The 22,349-nt window shown below is 31.8% G+C and overlaps 1 protein-coding gene across 1 annotated transcript; it reads right to left on the reverse strand.

Moving 5' to 3' along the window:
- Window positions 1–1,361: 1,361 nt before the first annotated feature.
- On the reverse strand, window positions 1,362–20,259 carry LOC107448185 (carbonic anhydrase 2-like). Its single transcript, XM_016063300.4, has 7 exons — window positions 19,664–20,259; window positions 17,222–17,299; window positions 12,660–12,827; window positions 9,217–9,362; window positions 7,451–7,510; window positions 5,232–5,480; window positions 1,362–2,462 (listed from the first exon to the last, which is right to left on the reverse strand). The coding sequence occupies exons 1-7, from the start codon at window positions 19,713–19,715 to the stop codon at window positions 2,343–2,345; spliced, it is 873 nt and encodes a 290-aa protein (XP_015918786.2). The 5' UTR covers window positions 19,716–20,259; the 3' UTR covers window positions 1,362–2,342.
- Between the last annotated feature and the right edge of the window lie 2,090 nt (window positions 20,260–22,349).

The following is a 22,349-nucleotide window of genomic DNA, read 5'->3' on the forward strand; positions in this document are numbered from 1 at the left end:
GGTGAATTCTCACCGAATTATCAAAAAAATTCTCACAAAATTATCTTCATCGAAGCCGATGCTTTACATCCGGCGTTCAGTACTATTTCATATTGTTTTACAACACATGGTTTTAGCCCTCTGGTGGGAAAGACTTTAAAACAAAACTTACAACAGTTACTTTTCTCAACAACTGAAATTTAGAATAGTGTGATTAAGAAAAATATGTGAACTGTTTGCAATTTCAAATTAATATTGAAATGCACTGGTTTAGAATTTTCTACAGTGAAAAGTTTTCGGAACTTCAGTGTTCAAAAAAGTATACAAAAGCTAGACGTTAAGAACGTATCCAATGAGCGAGCAAAGCGAGCATCGGATTGCGAAGCAATCCGAAATGAACTGCGAAAGCAGTTCCGGGGGTTGGCGAACGCCAGCGAGCAGGGGGCGAAGCCTCCTAGTCTTTTATTATTTTTTAAACCTTTCTTTCCTTATTTTATATTACAGTTTAAATTTATTTCATGTGATATTTTCCAAATAATTGTCTTAAATTAGGGTTTTGTTTTCTCAATTTAAACATATAATTTTCTTTAAACATCTTGCCTAACAAAATTTCACTTTTCTTTTCAAAAAGTATATTAACTTTCTGTTCGCTCCTCCTCGCTGGTCAACGCGGTCATTGCACTTCCTGCGAGGAGTTACCCCTCTATTACCGCTTTTTTTTTCTTTATTTATTTTTTTAAGGGGGCTTACGAAACCAATCTCTCTTATCTGATTTTCCAAATTTTTTAAGATCTTTCTCTAGCCTACTTGCTTGTTACACCAAGGGGTGCACCTTCTCCTTTCTTTCTCCGAGATGCGGAGATACGGCTCGTATAGAGGGAGTTAATTCTTTCTCCCACATCCTACTTTTTTTACTTAAAATATTAATTTAAAATCTCCAATTCATTATAAATTAATTTTCTTTATATCAACCTTATTATACCTTTGAATGTTCTTCGAAAATCATAATTTTTTATAATTTAAATGATTCTTCAGTATTCATCTTATCACCCTTTAAATTTCTTTCCTTTGTATCTTTTATAATGTATCACCTTTTATTGCGAAACCTTTATTGGATTTCAAAACTACTCTTACGTCACCCAATTCTCTTGAAACCTTAGCATTTGCTTTAAAAAAATTCTGTAACACAAGTTTTTTAGCTACAAATGTGATAAAAAGAGTTTTAATTTTTATGTATTTTCTTTACAAAATAACATAAAATGGTCCTCACATTTTATTTTCCTCTGTATTAATGCTCTTATTCTAAGCCAATTGGAAACCCTAATACTGGATTCAATAAGAATGTGACAGTATTAAGTTAAGAAAGAGAGAAATAAAAAATATAGTCTGTTAACCAAAGAATTTATTAATTGGTACATGTTATAAGGACATTACAAAGCACAAGGGTAGCATAAGGTGGCGCACTTTTTGTTTTTAGAAAACTTGTCTTGAATTTTATACATACATTTATACATAAATATGCATACATATAAAAAAAATCTGCATGTATGTCACCGTTAAAGTGCAATATCCTTTATTTTATACAAAAACTATGTATATCATGAAACAAATAGACAAGTCAGTTAAAGTTTATAAAATTATCAAATTCCACGACTTAACTAGGTATTCTATAGAATAATGATAACTTGATCGTAAAAGTAGGAAATACGGCACTCGAAAGTTCTTTGAACCGGTTCTAGCTGCTTTTAATCAGTTTTGAACCGGTTCTAGCTGCTTTTAGTCAGTTTTGAACAGCTGTTTTACAACTCTTCATCAAGTTGCTTTTAGACGTAGTTATTAATATGAGCAATAATAAATTATATCACTTGTTTATCCTAATTGTTTATCAATTAAACATTCGAATTGGGAATGAAATGTATTTTCAAGAGATTCTAGCTATTTATGATCCATTAATTTATAAAATAGCTTTGGGATTGTTTATTTTTCAGTTTGAAGGGTCTATCATTAGTTATTTCATAAAATAACTAGACAGAATGACATTTTTTTAAATCTATTATATACTTTAACTGATTTGTCTAGTTATTTCATGAAATACCTAGTTATTCTAAGAAATAACTGAATTATACACTATAACTGTAACATGTACATACAACTTAAACTAAATGAAGTTTTCTAATAAAATGTGCCCACCCTCACACGCTACGCCTATGCTTATAAGTTCTTCTCAAGTTAAAAACACAGTTGAAAAACACAAGTTAGAAAAGGATCTCATTTTTCTCAGTTATATAATGGACACATTTTTAATGCATTACAAATTGTATATTAAATAGTAATTTTTCAAGTTTTTATCATCTGTTTATGAATTATGCATAAACTTTCCGTCCATTTAATGGTTGAATCGGTCGATAGTTGTTGATAAGATGGCATTTATCTTCATTGTCAGTTCCCCTTCTTACGGAATACAATGAGTAGAGCTGTCTCATCTAAAAAATAAATAAAGAAGTTTTTTCATAAAACGTAGTTCAGAACAAGTTTGTTTTTCCTAAACAAAATCTTGTGGCACAATTATTTCAATATTTATTGTTGTAGGGCATTATCTGTCTGCACTCACTGTACGCATTTCTCGCTTCAGTATAAAAGCTACAAAATGTACCTTTCTTAAGCAACGTATTAACATGATGAACGCCACTCTAATATTACATGGCTTGCCCGTCTGATCAAACGGTTAATAACTGCAAACTCAATTTGCAAATTTGATAGATTCTGGTAGTTGTTTAAAGGGTTTTCATGATATATCCAGATATGCCAACTGCTCCGAACTCGCCAAAATAAATTAAAAAAACGGTAAATAACTAAAATTCGCAAATATTGGAATAATTTTGTTCACATTTAGGAATGTTTTGCATGATGTATCTGATTCAAAGTGGAGAATTATATAAGCCAACAATTATTTAGAAATAGTGGTGGGTAAAAATCTAATAAATTGAATTTATTAAACCAAGAATCACAATTAATAAATTACCACTCGAAAAAATGTATTTGCTGTCCGAAGCAAGTTGGCAACTCTGTGTATATAAGTAAAACTATTTATGTGTGTTCTATATTGCATTAATTTCTTCATACCATTTTAGTAACGTTAATAATATAAAAATATTAAAAAGTTTCCTCGAATTATGTGTTTCTAATAACCTTGGCTTCGCCGGTCACCCCCATGACATTCAACGTGTTAAAGTGAAAGCTGACATAAGAAAATATCTTTTTTTTTTAACCCTTTCGGATTTCTATTGCAAAACTTAGCTTTACAGGACACATGCAAACACAATATTTGGCAGTTCATTCTAACCGAAGTTACATAGTTCACCTCTTAGTCGTTTAAAGTATAGTGATTACTAAACCTTTAAAAGCAATTAGTTTCACTTTTTTTGTGGTTTGTAACATTTGTTGAATTATTATAGCCAGAATTGCTACATTTCATATGAAAGAGTTTATTTGTGATTAAACATACAACTACTTTAACTAAAACATAACGCCCCCATTTAGCATGAATTTCTTTGATAACTTTTTCGGTAAAATGAACATTAATGTCTATTGTATTGTTACTATTCAGGCAGATTAAAATTAAAATGTGGAATTTAATTAAAAAGTGAATAAAATTTGTAAGAGGAATTATTTCATAAAAGGATAGATCAAAATATTAATGAAATTTAACTATTGCAGCATACTGTGAAAATAAAGAAACATTTTGTCTTGTGATCGTCTATTTACTATTATAAAATACAAATGGAAACGGTGTTCTAAAAGGTTGCTCTGATCCCTTGTTCCAGAAGGATCTCCAGGTTCATTGGTCGGTGCTATGGTAGATGCAGTTATCACAGAAAAACAATTCCTATTTCAGATTCTTTTAATTATTTTCCTGCATATTGGTTGGTTCATGGATGTGGATGACTCCCCTTACAGATGGCATTCACTTGTTCAGGTGGGACACAAATTCTGGATCAAATTTTTGGATCATACGAGGCTTCTCTTTTTAAAGGAAAAACGAGAATCGAGTTGTAAACTACAGGAATATGTAAACATCAGAATCATCTTATTTGGTGACTGTTACTATGGAAACTCAACAACTATTGGCGACAGGCACGCGTGTCGCCATCCATGTTGCGCATCATAATCGGATAACTTTGAAATTGAAATAAAAATGTGATTTAAAAATTTAAAAGATAAACTTTAATTTAAATGTATTACTATATTGTGACGCCCGGTGGCTGAGTGGTAGCGCTTTGCGCTCCCGTGCCACAGATCCTGGGTTCGATCCTCGGGTCGGGCAAGGTTGACTCAGCCTTTCATCCCTTCAGTGGGTCGATAAATGAGTACCAAGCATGCTTGGGTAACGCGCTCTGCTGACCACCTAACCGGAACATTTGCTCCTTCACCCCAAAGCCTAAGGTCAAGAAAACTGAGATGGGCACAGTAGGCCTAGGCCCTCTATGGACAGTCGTGCCACTGAGTCTAGTTTTTCTTATTACCATATTGAACCTTTAAAAAAAGGGTGAAATCTGAGATATTCAACAGGAAGGTGAGCACCAAAGAGTTTTTAAAGTCGAAAGAGACGTAGTTCTCTCACAAGGTAGTTTTCTCAACTGACGTCAAGAAGGCTCGCGAAGAAGAGCAAACCTCCTCTCGGTCACCGTTAAGCAGAAAGGAATCGATACAAAAATCAATCAATCGACTTTAAATGTTAAAATGAAATCGCGGTTAAATGTACTAAAACTGAGAAAAATACGTTGATTTAATTTATCTAACATTTCGTACAAGAAATGCAGAAACTAGGTTGAAGCAATTAAGGAGTAGAATTTTGATGCACGTGTGATGAAGCAACATCATAATGTCCTATATCTCTTACTCATCAACACGCAATGAACTATAATCTCCATTTGGTCTCACATACACACAGTCTTTTACGTAAAATAAAAATCCTGTTAATTAAATCGCGATGCTCTAAACTGCTGGCAAATAACTTTATTTTACGTTAAGAGAGCTATTATGTTTTGAAAAACTAGCTAAAATTCTTTGCTTTATATTAAAATTTTTGTTACTTAATCTCTGATATTTTAAAATTGCATACAAAATCCTAACAGATTTGTTTACTCTATCGAAATTTTATTGCCACTGAAGTATTGTAAAAAAAGTAGAATTTTTCCTTTGAGAGCTCTTGTTAAGATAATTGTTGTCTATTATGAAAAGAAAATACGTACTTGGGATCTTTTAACATATTTAATTGGTTTGCAAACCAACCATGTGACATTCTCTGAGCAGGGTGGTGTAGTCAAGGATCCGTTGTAGCGATAATAAGAACACCCATTATCTACAAGATTTTCCAGATATATATTTCTCCGAAACAGCCACCATTGAGTAATGGTACCTTCGAATGTTTCGTCTTCATATAGATACTCATCCATCACAGACAAAATTGTATCCAATGTCGGATTTTTTCTATAGTTCTCCTAAATAAAAATGATTTTCGTATATTTTTATTATTTAAAATAAAACAAATATATGTAGAAACAGCTTATGAATCTTAAGATTGAATATTTTGTAACAGGCATTAACCCCTTGGGGACGGGTGATTCAGAAAAGCATTCGTACAAAATCAGAATCAAGTTGCAATTAAATAAAACCAGACTTAAAAGCCANACGATAACTTAAATGTAGTCGTTGCTAATTTAACAGACTTACTTTGCTTTTACTTTAATTATTGTTAGTTTAATCATATATATAATCAATGTTAATTCAACTAAATAGTTTTATTTTGAACAAAGTAATGGGGAATTAAAAAAATCAATCAATTATAACTCCTCCCTCAAATGAACTGCTAAAGAAATACTTTGATTACCAGTTTTATCTTTTTACCCTGATTGACACGGTTTTATGCTGGCACGTATTTGTGACAGTCGGCGCGAAAGGGTTAAGGAAGTTCACTGATAAACAGCTCCAGAATACCGTATTCTAAATGTTCTGAATATTTATTCACTCGCGTGAAGACATTCTGTAATAATTTATCACTGGGATTTTTCATGGAATGGTCAAAATATTGTTTTTATAAATTCTCCTAATGTAAAATGTAAACACACTTATGTTCATAAATTGAGGATAATACCAAATAAAGATTTAAAAAAAAACGAAAACAAAAGTGACGTCTTTATAAAGCCTATTTATTAACCCTTTGGGGACGGGTGATTCAGAAAAGCATTCGTACAAAATCAGAATCAAGTCGTAATTAAATAAAAAACGGTAACTTAAATGTAGTCGTTGCTAATTTGACAAACTTACCTTGCTTTTAATTTAATTATTGTTAGTTTAAACTTATAATCAATGTTAATTCAAAGTATAACTAAATAGTTTTATTTTGAACAAAGGATTGGTGAATTAAATAAATCAAACAATTATTACTCCGCCCACAAATAAACTGCTAAAGAAATACTTTGATTACCAGTTTTATATTTTTAACCTGATTGATACGGTTTTATGCTGTCACGTATTTGTGANCGACTGTCACAAATACGTGACAGCATAAAACCGCATCAATCAGGATTAAAATATAAAACTGGTAATCAAAGTATTTCTTTTGCAGTTTATTTGTGGGCGGAGTTATAATTGTTTGATTTATTTAATTCACCAATACTTTGTTCAAAATAAAACTATTTAGTTATACTTTGAATCAACATTGATTATATATGTGATTAAACTAACAATAATTAGAGTAAATGCAAAGCAAGTCTGTCAAATTAGCAATGACTACATTTAAGTTACCGTTTTTTATTTAATTACAACTTGATTCTGATTTTGTATGAATGCTTTTCTGAATCACCCGTCCCCAAAGGGTTAATGGTGTTATCTTGGTGGTAACAGGTATCTGGAGTTCTCTAAATTAAAATTTGATGTAAATCAGAGTATAAGCTAAGCCTGGACTCATCGGAAAACATCACAGAATATGATAATATCCATTTTATATGTTTTCTATTCCAGACTAATCGCTGTTGATTTGCCGTGAGTAGAACATATCTGACATGCCTGCTAGCATCTAGAGTAATATTTCCCAAACTTCTGTAGAAGGTTTGCTTTGAAATTACCCGTGGTTGCAAATAGCTGACAAGACAGATCGGATACTATACGCCCTTTTTGGCAGTTACTGATGCCAAATACCGGTTCATTCTGTGTTGAAACTCGGAGACGATCAGTACTGCGGAACGGATTGCCTTGACAAAAGGGTTGTATAGTCTTTGATTTAATAACTCCTTGATCCAAGTCAGCTGTCAGAAAACAGTGCTTGCGAGCCAAAAGTAAAAGTTTTGTGATTTGAATGTAGTAATTTGTCTCATTACATAACCGTTGATAATAATTTATACAAAAATAAGCGACAGTTATTTGTGAAGAATAATTATGTTAAACATTTAATATTTTATGAAAAACTTACTTCAAAGAAAACTCCAACGACGGCAATTTCACCTTGATCGTTTCTGTGTACGAAGTGAGCCTTTTGAGAAATAAAACAAATTTAAATACAAAATTTCCAAATATTTATGATGTATGTAAAAATTCTGAACCTTTTGCATTCCAGTGCATTTTTTTACGACCAACTCTGAAATTTAATTCTTTTGTTCATATTTAATAACCACTTAAATTTTTTATTGTTAACTGTTCAATAAAATTACTGCATTATGTATTTTAATTTAGTACTCACAATAGCTCTAATAGTACTCGAAGTGCTAAGTGTAAAACTTGCTTCTTAGTGCAATTATCCATATTTGCAATAACTTATCACCAACTGTTATTTCTTGTCTAGGATTATTACATAAATGAAAAGTTAGCCATGGTGACTCAGGGGATAAAACGTTGGATAAAAAGACAGGATAAAAACACAGGATAAAAACCCATCTTCCAATGAGGTGAGCCGGGTTCGAATCACATCGGGCCCGCACCCGGCTCGTTGATGTAAAATATCCTCATTGGTAGATGGATCATGAGTTAGATTCCACTTGCCATCAGGCTAACCGGAGAGGTTTTCATGGTTTTCTTCTCTATGTAACGCAAATGACGGTTAGCTATATCAAAAAGTCCTTCATGAAAGCAAATTTCTCCCAATACTTGATCGTAGAGTTCACTTGTCTTCTGGGTAGGATACAAAATTACAAGGCTGAGGAATTGAACATTAGTAGTCGTAAACCCAAGAAATTAGTTCCCAAGATATTGGTTCGGCTGTTCAACAACGGTTATAAAATAAAATAAATTATTTTATAACTGATAATAAAACAATTTATTTCTAGCATCATTTTAAGGAAAACATTCCTGATTACCAGGATCTACTGATTGATGTTTGTTATAACTGTCGTAAGTATGGTTATTCACTCTGTCTAAAAAATATACAAAAAAAAAATTTACTACTACAAGTTTTTTAAAATTTTCTCGTAAAGCTCCATATGTAAGTTATCCGTGTAATATGATTTTGGTTGACAGGTGTCCGCCGAGTAACAATAATCCCTTTGCACACAAATTTTTTGAAAAAAAACCGGCCAAGAAATCAATTTTTTTAATGTAAAAAAAAAACACTTTATGTTAAAAAACACATTGTTATTTTCAATTCTCGATTATATTCGAGTGTGAAAAATTATAGCAGCATAAAATACAACGCCCCTCGAATTATCTCGAGTGTGCACAGTTTAGCCAGTTTAGCGAGCTCGAATTAAATCGAGTGCACAAGTTAAGGGGGTTTAAGAGCAGCACTACCTGCAACTTCTGAGGCAAATTACGATAGATAGTTAATTTAAAATAAGTTGTAAAAAATTCTTCACAAACGATGCATCCATTTTTTTTATTTCTTATATCAAAGCTTAACCCCGTCCCGCCCCCGTCGTGGGGCATCCGGAGAATACTATAGACTCTAAGTGCAAGCACGTGACCTCTCATCAAAAGAAAAAGAGGATTCAAAAAGGTTGGTGGCAATCCATGGCAACACCAGAAGGCCTCAAAGAATTTAGCGAAATCTTAAAATGTACAATAGTAGTTACTAAGAAAATAGAATTTAGGAGTTTGATTGTTCAAACATAATGGGCAAGGCATCCAAAAAGGTAACAAGCATATTGTGATGATGAAAAGCACCAGAATTTGTCCAAAGCTCATAAAAACAAATACAATTTCAAAAAGTAACCTTTTATACTTCCTTTCGTCAGTTCATACGCTTACCTCCATTGCGTACTTGCGTCCGTTGATTTCATGCTCCGAGCCTTTAGTTGAAAGGTTACCCCAATGAAAGTGAAAGCTTTCTAAACTATAATTAACATTGTCGAGATCCAGTGATCGTCTTGTACCATCTCTTGGTGTAATCGCGACTAAAATGTAAAAGAGACATTTTTATAAATTTAAATAGTCACACAGCTACATATTTTATTAAGAACATAAGATAGATATATTGAATTACCGGTACGGGAAAGATTTCCACAGGGAAAATAACTGATAGTAAAAGCATTTGTTTTTTTACTTGTTTTCTGGAGAAATAAAATATCTATGACCAGCATTATATAGTAAATTTTATGCTTTACAGTTTTGACAATTAATTAAATGTGCATGCCAGATATGGAATGCATTTTTTTCTATGTGCAATTGCTTACAAACAATATTTTTTTTATCACACAATAAAAAGATAACATTATGATACTTTTACTAGCATCTATTCTCTTTTTTCTAGATAGAAGTTCTGTTTCTTTCTTATTTCAATTTTTAAGTTATCAGAATCAAGATATTTTCCTCTTCTTCAAAACAAGTTAGAAATAAAACAGTTTTTCTGCCAGTTTTTATTTTTTTCTCCGGTTAAGATTTCCAGTGAGAGTTTTTCTCGTGATAGTAACTCAAAAGAAAAGACAAAATGCTCCTTTTAAATAAAATATAGAGTTCGCAGAATCTCAATAACTAACAATAAACTATGTAACAAATAAAAACATTTTACTTGAATTTATGCTGGACTGCGGACTATACTTTTAGGGAAAATTTCTTCAAATGGTAGCTTTTGAAAATTTGTTTAAAAGTTTTTTTTTCTTACCACCACATGTGAATGATCTAAGAGTTCATGTAGCATGCCTCTTATTTTCAGTTAATGCGGGATAAGGCTTTTAAATTATAAGCAGATATTCTGAAGTTTTTAAGTTTTATGTGCCCACCACTCTACTAGATATTTTGTAAAAAGCGTAGTAGTTGGCTGATCCAAATCATGCTAAGCTAGATTTATGAAGTATTTGCTAAAAGGGAGAAAATTACATTTAGTTTGAACATACAAACTTTTTATTTTGTCTTCATAAAATGATTTCAAATAGTAATGTAGTGAAATATCATGATATTGAAAAACTTTTTGAACTTTTTAAACTCATACAATGACATCAGTAACTCTTTCAATATCTAACATTTAAAAACGAAATTATCCTAAATATTTCATCCCACTCCTACACTAAAGCTTCTATGTAGCTTAATTTTGGCTTTAAAACCTTTCATTTACTGATAGCAGCCATGCTAACTTACATTCTAACGGAAATTTTCTCTTGAGTATCTAAATCTATAATAGATTTTATGCTTTTCTATTTAATTTTTAACTTAATCAAATTTAATAATTTACATAAATAAATTTTCTGTACTCATATAATTAATGGGTAAAGAATTATAATACGATACAATTCATTGATTGGTTCTTTTGGAAAATAACCTTACTTGTATATCCATTGTTTTCAATCTTTCCAATGATTTATAGCGCTATATACCTATAAGCTTAAAATGTTGCTTTTGGTAATAATAATATTAATAGAAAGAAGAATTTGGTCGATTTAGAAAATGGGAGTCTCAATTTTAATATTTTCTTTACGCATTGAATCAGGTGGCATAGAATTATATAGGGAATAGCGTTGCACAGTGGAACGAACAGCATAGCCCTACCATCTACTGGCGACTACGACTAACAAAACTAATTTGACATAATTGCTCCCTCAGCCACTAATGTAGAGCAGCTAAGCAACTTTAAAATGATTTTTGTGGGCACTAGAGAATAAAAGGAAAAACTTTTCTTAGAAAAGTAAATTATTATTTCATCTTTTTTCCACTTTGTCCTTGTTAATTAGCGTTAAATATTTAGATAGTGTATTGAACTCTTGACTGTATTCTATGTAATAGTATGGTTAGTTAATTTGAATTATTAACCGCAAACACTTTTACAAGTTATGTTTTTGTCTTTTTCAATGGACCTTGGGACTAAATTGTCAAAACGGGAATGAACGAAATCTTGTGCTGTTTAACACGTTCACGCCGGGAAAAGTGAAAATACTGGTACGGGAAAAGAGAAAATACTGGTAGAAGAACTATTTCAATATTAGATAATATTCGGGAGGAGTTAATCTATTCTCAACAATAACAATCCACTGTAAGGAAATTTATCTCAGCGAAGAAGCAATTCAATAAAAAAATTGCATCCGTTTAAAACAATTGGTAGTTATGGATTTTTATTATTCCCGGAAAAAACTAAAAAATGAAATTTATTTGTTACCAGTTTTTACTTTGGGGCGCCGCCAAGATGAAACAATCTAGCGTGACCCACCGGTGGGTCTCCCCGGAGTGAACGTGTTAAAACGGGAATAATGAAATGAAAAGAAAAAAATAAGAAATGAAATAGATGAAAAAGAAATAATATGTAAATTTCCTACACCCTCAAAAACAAGGCCTTCAGTTCGTCAGAAGCAATCACACAAGTTCCCTGTGAATTTCAATGTATATGACATGTTTCTGAACTAATCTGGTAAATAAATAAGCCTTTTTTCCATAATGTTTTGCATTTTACGTATATTAACACGTTGAATGTCACGCTAATTTTACATGGCTTGCCCGTCTGATCACGGTAAATCACTGCAAACTAAATTTGTAAATATCAGATTTTGCTACTTTTTTATAAGATTTTTCATGACGTATATAAAAGAAGTGTGGTGAATTGTATAAACCTACGAATTGTTTAGAAATAGTGGTGGATAAAAATCAACTAAATTAAATTTATCAAACCAAGAATCACAATTAATAAACTACCACTTGAAAATATTTATTCGCTGTCGGAAACAAGTTGGAATCTCTGTGTATAAAAATAAAAATACTTTTGTGTGCTCTATGTTGCATTAACTTCTTCAAACCATTTTAGTAACGATAATAACATAAAAAAAATTAAAAATTTACTCGAATTATGTGTTTCTAATAATCTTGGCTTCGTCGGTCACCGGTGACCCCCATGGTGCTACGAGCAAGCTCAGTGTCGGTCACCGGTGACCTCCATGACATTTAACGTGTTAAAGTTTATTTGCTATATTTGTTTCATTAAGTGCCAGGGAACAATACCCTGCATCCCAAAGTATAACATGGTGATGTATCTTGGGATACTGTCCAAGGTTGTAAAAAGTAATTTATTACTTCCTAATAGAATAATATATTTTTAACTTTATGATAGTTAATAAACTCTTTAAATGGTAAGAAATAAGTTATTGCTTACATTTCTATCATAATCTTTACCCAAGTGAAAATAAAACTATTTGTTTTCAAACTGTCCCAAGGTGCAACGGCTGCCCCTACTATATAATTCGTTGCTTGTGTCTTTTCGATAATTATCTTACTTGTATGTCCATTATTTTCAATCTCCACATTGTTAATAGGAGTCTCGTAGCCATTAAGCCTCAAGTTCTGACGACCTTTTGCCTTTGAAGTTTTGCTTGTATCTATGTTGATTGGTGATTGGCTTTGGCCATTGCAATCAGGGTATCTAGCACTCCAATTAGAAGGTCCTAGTGAAATAAATGCATAGCCACATAATTATACTAATCATATTTAGTTAATTATTCTTAATAAAATAAGGGATAAGTAATTATTAACCGTTTAATGGGTCATTTATTTCTAGCAAAGGTAAATTAATGTACTTATGGAATTGAAATTGTTATAAGAATAGTAATTGATATAAGTAAAAAAAATAATTTAGTTTATAAAAATGACATTTCTTTGGTGGTAAATATATTTAACACGACCATATATTATTTATTGACTTTTGTTTTTCTTTACTTATAAAATAAATTTTATAAATGCTACAAACTTCAAAAGGAATTATGCAGTTTACAACTTTTAAACGTTTTCTTAACCTAACAAATGGTTGCCAATTTTATTCAAGCGCACTTCAAGAAAGCTGAAGTTGTTAACAAATGGAAACCAAAATTAAAAGTGGTAAAAAAGTTCACCATAGACTTAAAAATTGGTGGTAAGTATACTTACCACGGCTTTAGAAAGGGTTAAAGAACTTCTTATGTAGTCAATATTTTTCTATTTAATATATTACTACTAAAATAATTATCCTCTAATCGACCACAACAAACAAGAAATTTTAAGGCAATTAAATTTCTCTTAATAAATGATAAATCAATTAATAGTAAAAAATTAACTATAATTTCAACGCCTCTAATTACACGAAGGCACGCCTCTAATTACATACATTTGAAGCATGAAAGTGAGAATTTTAATAAAAACATTTAATATTTTAAAATGTTGTAAACTTAACAAAATAGAATAGATGTAAGGCAATATTTTTAAACACATAAGTTGATTTATCGATCAAATTAATAACTATTTGCATTGTAAATTTTATAAGTTATTTTTCCGTGTGAAATTATTTGAAAACATTTGAATTTTCATCTTAAACGCAACCCGGCATATGACGAATCTATATGGAGACATGAAAGAATTTGAATTTCGTACTACAAACAAAATACTGATAGCTTCCTTTAAGAAACTGCATTACAATTTTTTTTTTAATAAATTTTTAGTTCAGGCTTTAAAAAAATGCTAAAAATGGTTAAAAGAAATGCGTAAGGTTTTAAAAAATAACTCAATAAGCTTTAAAACGCAAAATCATTACGTCTGTATTCTAAACGTTATAACATAAGCTATGAATAAATTAAAATTTTTATGGTTTAAGCCCGTGTAAGGATTTGTAGTGAGTAATGATGCGACGGGCTGAACGTACTCTTTAACTGAAAAAAGGTTTCAGGAGGGTTAATATTTTCATAATTTTTTTACTACTTTCTAGTAATTTTTCTTTTTAGTTCTTTAATACGACAATTTTTCATAATGCAGTAAGGGATCATGGTGACTCAGGGTAAGGAGCGCTCGCCTCCCAATGAAATTGTCAGACTATGAATTTCAATGAACAAGGTTCGAGTAAGAGTCAGAGATCAGGAGTTCGAAAAACCATTGGAAAAACCATCATTTAAAAATAGTTTAAAGACAGAATTTGCATAGTATTAATTTTGAGTGAGTAAGTACCCTTATTATGCAACTGTTATTTTGTATATATATAACAAATCAAGATTGGATTTGGAGTTTGTTTCTTTTGATTTTCATGACTGTATGAATTGAATTCGTTACCTCATCTTATGGAGAGGATTGTTTTTCTTTTATGATGTTTAAGTTAAGTTATGATTTTTGTTGCTTAATAAAATTTCTGATTAGTTAAAAGATGACTTTTTCATTATGCTTGCTAAGCATTTTCCACAACGCACTGAACAGAAATGACCCGGGTGCGAATCCCAGGAATGGTTGGTTGATACGAATTTTGCCCCCATTTCGTACCGACCACATTGCTGACATAAAATATCCTTAGAGGTAAACGGATCATGAGTCAAAGTCCCCTTGCCATCAGGTTTACCGAGGGAGGTTTTCGTAGTTTTTCTCTCCATATAACGCAAATGCGTGTTAGTTCCACCTGAAAAGTCCTCTGTGCAGGCAAATTTTCTCCAAAACTTGATCCATGATTTCCCTTGTCTTCTGAATTGGGTTCAAAATTGCAAGGTTACGGATTTGACAATGCTATGCATTCAAAAATTTACAACGGTATACTAACATTTCTTCTGATTGGGAACGTTATAGATGATAATAAAAAAAATTTATGGTTTCTGTTGAAAATTCTTCTTCGGTATTTCACTTTCACGTTCATTTCCAGATTTTTCCCTTCGCTTTTTGTATTAGAGATTAGTGATAAAAAAGGTTTGAATGACTAATTTCCTTGTTTAGATTTCAAAGGCCGAGTTGTCCAGCAGTGGACTGATCGTTAAGACACGGTTCCCAGCAGATCACCGAAGTCAAGCATCACTGGCTGCGGTCAGTGTGCAGGTGGGGGACCACTTGGATTTGGTCCTCGTTAAACTGTGCTATCGTAAAGTGCTCGACTTCGAGTGCAGGTCGTCGGGCTACCGAAACGGGGGAGCCATCCCCTCATCAGAGGATCAAAATTGTGATGGCATGTCTTCGGATCATCCTCCGGGATGTTTCCCAGACCGTCGCCAATAGCCCATTGTGCAGCTCTAGTGCGACGTAAATTAACAACAACAAAGGCCGAGTTTCGAGACCTCGACTTTCGGCCTTTATCCAACGCATATCTTGGGCGGACTCTTGCTTTAAGTATATCTATTTGCATCTTAGACTCAGGTGGGCTTCGGATTAAAATTCTTCGAATTCAGACCTCCAAAAGGGAGTGAGAGAGAGACGGAGAGAGAGAGAACTTATTATCTTGTTGTCTCATCACGCATTTATCTTTAAAAAAAATAATAGTTCATTTGCATTTTCATGGTTAAATGTTAGATGACATTTCGAAATATACTTTTAATTAGTGTCATTCAAAAAAAGATTTATTTCAAGATAAAATCATTTTCGAGATAAATGAGTAAGATGATATCTGAGTTTGGCAATAAAAGGTGATTATTATAATTCAGCGGGAAAAAATATTATTTTCAGAATGAAGATATAAAACCCATGGAAAGATAATGCCTTAGATTGTTTATAAATGTTTGCCTCAAATGTAATGTCAACTCGCATGCTTTGACGATATTTGTGAGAAGTTCTTTTATTTATAAAAACAATTTTTTCTTTCAATTTTCTTTCAGTTTCAATTTTTTCTTTCGAAAAAATTTGGAGTGCTAAGATTTAAAAGATCTAAAGAATACAATAGGTTTAGCACAAAAAGTACCCGAGTATTGTTGTTGTGTGCTACTTGCCAATATTAGCATGCCTGCTTGAAACCAAGCGAATTTTTATGGCAGTGGGTGCTTGTTTTTCAGTGGCGCCATCTATGGCCATGAACCAATCCAAAAGACAAAGCAACCCCTGGATCAGCTCCCCGGAAGTATGATTATTTATGGGAAGATGGAGGACTTTGAGACTCGACAGATTTAATGTGCATCAGTCAACATTTTACTACACGGGGAGTCTTCGGTCGCCGGGGATCGAACCCACGTCTTCTTGGACATGAGTCCAGTGCATTACCAACCACTCAATCCCAGCCCCTCCCAGATATATTGATTTGTTATGAGAAATTGGAGGACTTTGTGGCCCAAACAGATTTAACCTACACCAGTCCTCATTTAAAACACAGGGATTCTTCGCCGTGGTAGATTTGAACTCCCTTTCTCATGAACACGAGTCCACCTACCAACCCAGCTATCCCAGTTCCATCTGGATATTAAACATTTTAACTTAAAATTGTTACTCATAATACTATGAAAAATACACGAAATTAGAAAAATAACTCATTAATCATTTTCTTTATTTACAATGAATTTTTGCACTACTTGCAATCTCTTACACCAATTTTATTACTAACTACTAATCTTTAATCAAGTCCATTCCACACATTCAGTTGTTTCACATTATCAATAGTTTCTAATACTACATGCATGCATTTTTAAACCCTGTTAAGAACATCTAAAATCGATTAAAAATTTTAGTCAGGCACGACATTAACAAGTGGAACCTTAAACCCTACGTTCTTAGGAAAGTGACAGACTTTAGCTCTTTGCTGTTTATAGAATAGTGGGTGTTAAACGTATGTAAGAAATTAGTTTTACATCTCCAATAGTTTGTAACAATTGTTGAATTAGTATTGCCAACCTGGCTACATTGCAACGGAAAGGGTAAAAAAGATGTCATACAGCAAGAGAAACGCATCATGGCAAATTCTGTTTTACTTATGTTAGTAACTTAAACCTTAGTGCATTGATAAATTAAGGTGAATCAAGAATAAACTATTAAGTTTCAAATGCTGAAAGGTTTTTTTAAAATATCAAAATGAAACAAATTGCAGCAGGATTACGTAGTAGGAAAGTAATTATGTCACAATTTAAATAAAAAAGTTTCTCACCATTTGGGAAGTTGGGGTCATAAGACCATGGCTTATCTCTATCAGCTGGACATTCTTGAGCCTTTGTTTTTAAAATATCTAAAATCAAAGTAACAATTATTGGGGTATCTAATAAATATAATGTGTTCGCAAAGTTAAAATGACTACTTACTGTAAAATTAATTCTAATATTGCAACCATCACAAAGAATAATCCGAAGTTGCGAGAAAAAAATGGAAGCTAGTAATTTCTTATTTTATGTTGTATATTATTTTATGTTGTATATTATTTTATGTTGTACTTTCTTAAACCAGACTTTCATTATTTTGATATCGTCACAGTTTATAATCAAAATTTCAATTTTTACGGATTTTCTGTTAAATTTTAAATTTATATTTCTGTTACTTGCAAAATTTAAGCTTTTTCTTGCTAATATTAAGGTTTTTGAATCAAATTTAAATGGTTTTATTCACAGTTACGTAAAAGTGAATGAAACATCTACACAAATGTATGATAATAGTTATTAATTTAGGTATATAACAGTAATTAAGTTTTGCAAAACAAAAAGGATATTCCTGCCTTCGAATGTAATTCAATTGTCAATTCATTACGAATTGGAAATATAAATCTCTTGTTTAGAATAAAATAGTGCCATTTAAGACGGTTGTCAATTGTCCGTGAGAGTAGTTCCATAGCAACGATAACTGAGTCCCGTAGTAGCACGGTTCCCAGTCGGAAACATCAAGCATCACTTGCTGAGGGTCAGTGTGCGGGTGGTTGAAAACTTTGATCAGCCTAAATAGGGATCGAGGATGTCCGGTATCAGTTCTCGTTAAACTGTTCTACAGTGAAGTGCTCGAATTCGCGCAACGGTTGTCGGGCTACCAAAGTAGGGGAGACATCCCCTTTGCAGAGGAATAAGATTATGATGATGTGTCTTCGGATCCTCCACAGCGATGTTTCCCAGACCGTCGCCATTGTAAGTGCAAGCTAAGGCTCCTATACTATCAGAGCTGCACTATCAAGCAATATTGGAGCAAACGAGTTCGCAAGTTAACGTTATTTTAGTATTCGTTATGTTATTACAGAGACGCCAACTGCTGCGGACACGCCGAAAAAATTTAAAAAACGGTAAATAACTACAAAGTAAATTTTGCAAATAGTTGACAACATTTGCTTGCATTTAAAAATGTAAGGCATGTAATAAGTACTATAAAGTGGTGAATTATATAAGCCAATGCTTTGTTTAGAAATAGTGGTGGATTAAAATCTACTAAATCGAACTTATGAAACCAAGAATTACAATTAATAAACTACCACTTGAAAAAATTTATTCGCTGTGCTTATGTTAGCTCTTTGCTCCAACAATAAATGATAAGTCGGCCTGTCTAATTCAGAGGCTCTAGTGCAAGCAGCTCTTGTGCGACGTAAACCAGTCAGGGGTGAAAGCGAGACGGAAAAGAGGAAAGGCTGGTAGTAAAACCATTTCAGTTATAGCTAGTTTTGGGGAGGAGTTTACTTATTCTTTTTTTAAATTTTTCAACAATATCTACTTTATCTTGGAAAAGAAGCAGTTTTATATATATGCCAGAATTATAAAAGAAATCTTGATAGTTACAGATATTTCATTTTTTTCGAAAAAAATGCTGGAATGAAATGTTTTACGTACCAGGTTTTTCTCTATTCCGTCTTGCTATATAAGGGCTTTCTCCCATGAAACCAGTAACAGTAAAAGCAACGTTAAATGTACAAAATAAAAAATAAAAAACAAAAAATATTTGGAATACTGAATCAAATTTAAAATGGTTTTTCCACCACCATATATAAATAAACTAAATATTTAAATTAATGTGGGATTATAATTTAATAAAGTAAGTTTGGTAAAACAGAACAAAAATTGCTGCCTTCAAACTTAACTCCATTGTCCTTACATTACGAATTGGAAATATCAATCTCATTTTGAGTAAAATAGAGTCACTTTAGATTAAGACTCTTGTCAATAGCCCGTGAACGTAGTTCTATTGCGAAGATAGACAATAAACTAATATTGGACACATTAAAAAGGATCCAAATAAATAAATAAAAACCAAATAAAATCTTATGCTATTAATTTTAAAGTCATTACTCTATCTTATATTTTATTTTTAATGCTGAACACTCTCAGTGCCACTCGCTGCTTAGAAGCGCTCTCGGATTGTGGTATCTCAATGCGAAGAACACAATCATCAGATTGAAATAAATAAAACTTTGATTAGTAATAAATAAAAACTAAGTAAATTTTCATTAAATACTTAAAACAAATGTGAATGTTTTAGTTTTTTTTAACCATATTTTACAGTGTCAGTCACCAGTGACTGACGCGGTGTAAACGGAAATTTCAGTGTCGATCATCGATAACTGACGTGGCACTCACTCAGCTTATTAACACAAAGAGAAAATATGTATAATAAATAAAACACTTACCCAGAGAGGATATGATACACCAAAATATGGTTATCCAAATCATTAACTGCATGATACCTTTGCTTTCTGTTTAGAAGTTACTCATATGATATTAATTCAAAAATGGCTACTAAAACTTAAAATGTAGTGCAGATAGTTTACATTCTAAAATGAAACAGCCTTCAATTATAATTTCCCTTTATAAGCAGAAACATATAGTATACGTGTCATTGTACTTTTACTTCAGATAGAATATTCTTATAACGCCCTTGAATTTGAATATAGACTTTAAAAGCAGTCAATCAATAAGTTTATCTAGAAAAAATTATAATAAGCTATTTTTTTCGTTATTCATTGTAAATAAGTACGAAATATCTATCGCATTTTGAATCTTAATTTTATCATTACCCACAATCTTTAAAAAAATAAATGAATAAAAATATATTACACTAACATTTTATTCTTGAGAGGGTAAAGATTCGAAAAAAAAGTATTTTTGATAAAATTCTAAACGTTAGTACAATAGTTTACATTTAGGTATTTATAATTATCAATATTTTAATATGCATACGTAAAACGAGTACTTATTACTTAAAATCAGACGTTTAAAGTTGAGCGAAGAAAGCTTTATATCGCTAGTTGTGACCTTTGATTTCTTGTTTATGTAAAAAAGAACTCGACTTAAAATAATTCTCACGAAGAATTATCAAGAAGCTGTTTTTATTTTAACTTTAAATCCTACATAATGTTTAGTTGAATAAGTAAGAAAAATACAGTTCTTTTTGAATTAAACAATGTAATAGATATAAAAAAATATATATTTTTTTTTAATGTTGTTTACTCACAGACTTGATTGCTTTTGCAATTTTAATTAAAATATTAACTGCAAGACTATTAATTGCTATTTCTCAAAACTATTAATTACCACGCCCTGCAGTGATGTCACTGGACGGTGCACTATGCAAAGAAGTATGCACATTGCATGTTCATACCTGCCAACTCTCCCGCACTTTGCGGGAGATTTTATTTTCATATTTAAAGTGGTAGTAAATATATACTATTTTTTCTTTTATAAATTTAATTTTTAAATGATTTTGATCACCACTAGTCTTACAAAAATTAAGCTTATATATTAATATGCGTTACTATCATGGTTATTAAATTTATTTATTTTCAAATACAACGTATTTGTTTGCTTAAAATTGAAGTTGTAATTCCATTTTAATACCACTGGGAAAAATGATAATGGAAGGGATTAAAAGTTGGCACGTCTGCATGTTGGTAAGCTATGTAATCCATGGTCGTACTTTGTAATCTAAGTGTCTAAGTGTTACAAAACATTATATTTGGAGATGTTGCAAGCATTATAAATGATATAGAAATAGACTTACAAAGCATATTAAGCGCATTTAAAATTTAATTTTTTTTATATTTTGCTTAATAACCGGCGTGAGAATTTACGACTATCAATGTTTAACTCTGTAGCCTTGAAATTTTGAACACAATCGAGAAGATGGCTGAGCTCCTGTGTTACGTTTATGAGGTTTGTGTATTGACCTAATACAGGTCATTTGAATGTTAGGCAGTGGCAATTAACAAGTTGAGCGCCGCGTCAACCACCGGTCGCTGACACTGAAATTACATTTAGGCTGCGTCTGCCACCGCTTGCTGACACTGACCTTTCACATAGGCAGCAAAAAACAGCTGGCTGACAGCATATAACATGATATATAACTATGAAATTTACACTCTTTTATGGAATTGCTGAAAATTTATTCAAAATTTACTTAATTATTGTGATTCTTGGTTTAATAAATTCAATTTAGTAGATTTTTATCCACCACTATTTTTAAACAATTCGTAGGCTTGTATAATTCACCACTTTTATCAGAAATGCATACCTGCCAACTCTTCCGGATTTTCCGCAAGATTTTATTTTCATAATTAAAGTGGTAGCAATACTCAGGTTATTCCAATTAACTTTTTGAATTATAATGATAATTATAAATGAGTTTGATCACCACTTCATATAAATAATTATAATAAATATATAAAAGCATAACAATCCTTGCACAAGCGAATTTCAAAGGGACCATAATATAAATATATTATTGAGTCAGATAGTTTTTCGTTTATTGTTTTACTACCACTCTAAAAATCCATTCTCGGAAAGAGTGACAGTTGGCAGGTATGGATATGTTATGATAAACCATCAAAAAAAGATAGCAAAATCCATCTAATGTTTTCAAATTTAGTTTGTAGTTATTTACCGTGGCCAGAAGGGCAAGTCATGTAAAATTAGCGTGGCGCTCAACGTGTTAAAAGTAGATTGAACCGCAGGGCTGATTGTGCTCCGGATTTCCGGAATTTTCGCTAGCAGTGATCCGGAAGTTTCCGGAGATCGAAGATCCAGACGTTTCAAAAAATCATTCATCACAGAAGTTTCCGGAAATCAAATTTTCAAAGGTGGAACTTAAAAACACAGTTTAATTTATTTGTTTGTAAGGGAGAGCCATAGAGATACTGTATAAGCTTATATTCATGATTAATATTCATTTTTTATCGGTAAATAGTTGTTATAATCATAAATTCAAGAAGGAAAGACATATTTGTAAATTTTAATTACTTCTCCAGGTCATCATAGGTATTTGTAAATGGTATAGGTATGTGTAAAATTTTAAACATATTTTAAGTAAACTAAGAAATA

Source organism: Parasteatoda tepidariorum, chromosome 9 (genome assembly GCF_043381705.1).
Source record: "Parasteatoda tepidariorum isolate YZ-2023 chromosome 9, CAS_Ptep_4.0, whole genome shotgun sequence".
Taxonomy (NCBI): Eukaryota; Metazoa; Arthropoda; class Arachnida; order Araneae; family Theridiidae; genus Parasteatoda; species Parasteatoda tepidariorum.